Source organism: Pteropus vampyrus, unplaced genomic scaffold (genome assembly GCF_000151845.1).
Source record: "Pteropus vampyrus isolate Shadow unplaced genomic scaffold, Pvam_2.0 Scaffold30, whole genome shotgun sequence".
Classification (NCBI taxonomy): Eukaryota; Metazoa; Chordata; class Mammalia; order Chiroptera; family Pteropodidae; genus Pteropus; species Pteropus vampyrus.
Window position 1 is genome coordinate 6073087 of NW_011888811.1, and position 5495 is coordinate 6078581.

Below are 5495 nucleotides of genomic sequence, written 5' to 3' on the forward strand. Positions count from 1 at the left end.
TTCAGTTCTAAGGCAATCCTTAATCTTTTTTTGGCACCAAATGAAAAACTCTTCTAGTACTTGATGGTCAGGATTTCTAGAGAATAAGGGAGCAGAAAGCTACTTTTCAAAAATATACTTTAGCATTTCTTTGACCTTATCTCAGATTCTTTTTGTAAAATAAAAGTCTTTAGGAGAAATCTGCAAATATCAAAAGTAATATTGGGGCCAGATAGCTCTTTGATTTAGAGGATGGTGTTTATGAAGGTAGAATCTTAAATTTCCATCTTTGTGTAGCTCCTAAATTTGCTTCTCTCTGTACAAAATACCAAGGCCTTATTCTAAATTAGTCAAGACAAAAAATATGTCGTAAGTTCCAGGGGGAAAAAAATCAGGTATAAGTGAGTAAATAGACAGAAACAGCTTAATTCATGGAAAAGTATGTCTTAGTAGATGATAAGCTGAGAACACTATGATTATATTTGAAGTTGGAACATGTTTAAATTTATGTAGTTTAAACAGGTGTAGCTGGAGAAATCTGTATGGAGTATATACTTAGAATTGCAGAAGGTTCATACTGTCCACCCATGAGACAGATCTGGTCTGGAAATATGTTTAACTTGCTCTCACATGAGTTTTTTAATTAATTCAATGAATACCATTAAAGTCATAATTTTTAATATAAAAATATAGATTTTAGCTTTTCTTGAAAATTTGAAATCCTGACCACATAAGGTGTCATGCTTGATAAGTATAATTCATATTAGTAAAACCTATTATTTATTAAATGTTCACTACGTGCCAGATATCGCTCTAAGCCTTTTACTCTTTTTTTTGTTTTCTATGTGTAGGATGCCTGTGATGCAAATCATTTTATCCACATTGGTTATGTGGGAAAACTGATCTCCTAAGAAATTCAGTACTTTTCTCAATATCTACAGCTCATAATGGATGGAGTTGTGATTTGAACCAAGGCCTGTTTGATACCAAAACACAATGACCTTCCAGAGATAGAGTCAGTTCAAAATACTAAATTACTAAACAGAGAATTAGTCCATATACATTATGGTCACTTTTCTGGGCCGTATTTGTGGAAAGTTCTTTTTTTTTTTTCTGTGAGATTACTTTAAATGCTCCTATTTCAATATATTATAAAACATATTTCCAAAAGAAACATTACACCTATACCTAATAAATATTTTCTTCTTTTAAATAATTGCTAATCATTTTTGCTTAAACAAATTAAGCAAATAATTCACTTATCCAATGCGCTTCAAATAGATAGAATCCATTTATATTTATCCATTATACTAGAATACCAATTATAATTTCCTCTGGTAAATTAAAACACTTCATTTAATTTTCTGAATATCATTTTTAGACAGATAATAAAAAGCCTTCTGAATCATATATACCAGAATTTTAACTCTGGAAGGGTCACTCAAAATTATTTTCAAGTACATCTTACCAGAAGTTGTCTTCACTACTTCAGTGGTATTTCTCAGTCCAACAAATGAAAATTGATAAAGCCTCCAAGATCTTGTGTCACCCACTTCAACAGAACTACGCTTCCACTGATAGACAATTTCTTCACGTGGATATCCATCTGCCATGAGATGGGAAAGCACATATTTAAAATTATTATAAATAAACATATGTAGCAACCACCTTCCAGGAACAAGACGCTGAGGAAGATACTGAGAGAGAGTTGTGACTTAATGAGAATCTCAGACTAAATGGTAGAGAGTTCATGGTAGAGAAAATAAATACAATGCCATCATATCCTGATGGGTGGTTAGATTTACAAATCGTGAGATCAGAATCACCATTGAAAGTCACTTAAATTGCATTAAAAATATATTACATATACATGATTTTGTATATATAATATATGCGCACTTTACATACATAGTCTTGGATAAGATATAAAAAGTGGCCAGTATATAATAAATAGTACATATACAAGATATTATTTCATGGTGAAAGGGAGTTAACCAGGGCAAGATTTTTAGAGTTATACAGAAACAGAAAATATTAAAAGAACACACTCAAATTCCTCTCCAGAGCATGCACTTGGAGTGAAAGATGATTGGGAAAAATAACCTCAACTATTTACATTATTTTCTCTCGATTTGCTGGGACTTCATTTTAATATACACAGAAATCTACAATTAAAAGCAATGAATGGAAATGCCAGGGGAAGATCTCAATTAGCACTGTGTAGGTTCTGAGGAGACAGTCTTGTTCAGCCAAGAGAACAGAAAGCCTTCATAAAAGAGGCAGTAAGTACACTGATGCAGTGATTATCATTACCATTTCCTAGCCCTGATACTTTGGACGAGTGTCATAATTTTTTTTTTCTAAATTATTTGTTTCCTTATGGGGTGGTCGATAGTATTTATTCCATGGAATTGATGGTCAATGTATTTATGTTTAATGAATAAACATTAAACAGTAGACTAAACTATCAAGTAAAGATGACTGATAGATTATAGATGATAGATAGATAGATAGATAGATAGATAGATAGATAGATAGATATTTTTAAAAAACTAGAAATCATCTCAACTGCATCTATTAACAATGCTATGTAAAGATAAGTCTTGATTATGGAGGCTGACTGATCACTTGGAATAAAATTTCTTATGTTTCCTCCATTTCTTTCAATCCAACTCTTTGTCTATTATGTGTTTATTAATTAAGAAGAAATGAAAGAGAAAGCAGGAGACCCAGATTGCTATGGAACAGGGATGTCGGTGGGGGCAGGATGTGGTAAAATCTGAGAAAAAGAATAATGATATTAGGAAACTTCCTATGGAGAATGTATTGGTGGATTTAATTTTTTGATAGAAATAAGTAATGTTAAGTTGTGTTCGGGTTCAGGAGACAGTTGTCAATTTGTGACCTGATGGCACAGAAATCACCAGTTCTTAAGCTTTACCTGACCTAGGAGAGTAGTCTCAGTTGGAAAATTAAAAAAAAAAAAATTAAGTCTAGTCTCCTAAAGTTTAGGGAAGCTTTCACTTTAAAATATTCCATTCTTAGATAAAGTAAAATATGTGAAATAATATTTATAATGAGAACTTTTCTAAATATATATGATGTACAGTGATTTTTTTTTCTAGTTCTCTCTGGAATTGGGATAATGATGAACATATGATTGCTTCTCTCATTGTTTTTTTTTTTTTTTTTCAAAGTATCATTATGATGATTTAGTTGGCTCTTAGGAGTCTTCCTCGCTCCCTGACTGGAAAAGTATATTTATAAAAATAAAAACTTAAAATTCATAATCAGTTTTTTATTCTGCTTGGTATGCACAGTTGGCAGACCAAAAATTAGGAGGAGCTGAGCAACTTAACATGTATGCTGAACAAGTAGCAAGGCAAACATTTGGGGAAAATTGAGACCTGTTTTTGATTCAGACAGGAAATATCTGAAGTTTACAAAATTTCACTGTATATTTTGTTAGAATCATCATAGATCTTCTCACTTTATTCTATTACTGATGATAATACTACTAATAAAAATAATAGAGATTTTTATTGAATCTTATGTGTGAGGTAGCATACCAAGCATTTTACATACACTCTATCAACAAAACAGTTATGGTGGGGCAGGTCTTATCATCTCTTTTGGGCACCTGGGAATGAGGACTCGCTGAGAGATTTAGGCATTTGCTCAAGTCTGTAGTGATGGAGTTGGGATTTGAACTAGACCCATATGATAACATAAATTAGTCTTTTTACTCACTGGAAGGGAAGTAGTTCTAGATATTACTAGAACTCTAGGAGGAAGTGAAGGTAATTTTCAATTTTGTTATCTTTAACAGATATACTAAAATTGGAATGAGCAGACAACACTGTTGGATCTCTCTGCATCCTTAAAGGTAAGGGAGAAAATGAGCAGCAAATGTGCCACCCCTCTCTTCTCCTGGGCCCATGGGAGGAGGATCATGAATAATCCACCATTACCTTTTTCTATTGGGACCAGGCCTTGCTCTAAAGTTCTTCTCAACAAAAGACTCCAGGCAACCTCTCCCAATTCATTAAAAGTTTACGCCTCAATGAAACATTTGTAATTCCCACTAAATTAGATTTCTTTTTGCAGGAATCTCTAACAGGGACAAACTAGTGTTAGGATGAAAGAAACTGTCAAAATCTTCAAAATCAATAACATTGCTTAATGCAATTTTGCATTCCCTGTGAATCTCCCAGTTATTTGTTATTACAATTAGATTCTTGGTGAAAGGGAATACAAAACATAGAATGAGTATTACTTACAACTGGAGAACTCCAAGGGACAGGAGTGTTCATCCATTGGGAAATTGTGCAATTGTAATTGGCACTCAGCATCGATAGTCAACCTAAGTAGAAAGATATGAAATGTAAGTTGAAAGATTTTAGACATAGTTTTAAAAATGTACAGTAGAACAATTTCTAATGACCATTCTTGATCTTTATTCCTGGATAGTATATCTATCTCATATTCTTATTGATAACAAAAGGTGATTCTCACTGAAGAAATCCACTAAGTCCAGGAGAAAATTGTTTAAGACTTAATGCAATCCATTCATTTTAACAGACCAAACAATAGGTTCTCATTGTCCTCAACTTTATTTATTCAAAATTTATGCTCATGTATTTATTCTTTTGGCAAATTATTGCACAGATGAATTACTCAGGGAATGTATTTATGTTACTTAACAGAACAAACTGTTTTAAGAACTTAAGCTCATTTACTGTTTGCATATATATGAATGCTGATAATCCTCAGATCTTATCTGCTAATTAAAGTAGAACCTTCTGTTAATAGTACTTGTTAGCTTTTAGCTTTAAATTACTATATGTGAATTTAAAAATATCTATGTTTCACAATGGAGTATTGTGCTTTTTATAATAGAACGCTATAAAGCTATTAAACAGGATATCGAAGTAGAAAAATATCTAATGGCAAACAAGCAATGTTAAATACATACACGCAGACATACTACAAAAATACTTGCAAATGAGTCTCAAAATATTTGCAAATGAGGTGCTTATTAAACATGCAGGTTTTCTGGATCTCAGTATAGGCTAGGATTCTAGAAGGGAGAAAATTTAAAGGAGTTCCAGATGTTTAGATCACCTTTGAAGAAGTCTGAACATATTCTAAAATTGTACTGCTGATGATTGATGATTTTTAAAATTTCATATTTGTTAGCTATTATTTCTTACAATGATATCAGTCTTGAAGTAATAAAACTGTTATTTTATGAACATTTGTTTACTTTAAAAGATTTTATATGTTAGCATAATTTTTAACGGGGTATTTTATTTTTCTATGATATAATAGAGCAATTACTGATCTTAAAATATAACTAATAATCATTGAGCCATTAATTGTTTACATGGTACTTAGTAAGGTTAATTGTTCGCTCATTTTGTAAGCGTTATTATGGCTTTATTATACTTGAACTTGCACGAAGTCACAAAGTTAGTGGCACAATTGAGATCTGAACCCGATTATCTGTCTCTAAA

The 5495-nt window shown here is 31.8% G+C and overlaps 1 protein-coding gene across 2 annotated transcripts in view; it reads right to left on the reverse strand.

Moving 5' to 3' along the window:
• Window positions 1-5495, reverse strand: part of GABRG2 (gamma-aminobutyric acid type A receptor gamma2 subunit) — an 80566-nt gene that overhangs the window by 43068 nt on the left and 32003 nt on the right. For both annotated transcript variants that reach the window (XM_011356703.1, XM_011356702.1), the window contains exons 5-6: window positions 4260-4342; window positions 1448-1585 (exon numbers count right to left, since the gene is read on the reverse strand). In XM_011356703.1, the coding sequence (XP_011355005.1) occupies window positions 1448-1585; window positions 4260-4342 (221 nt within the window). The remainder of the gene's footprint in view (window positions 1-1447; window positions 1586-4259; window positions 4343-5495) is intronic.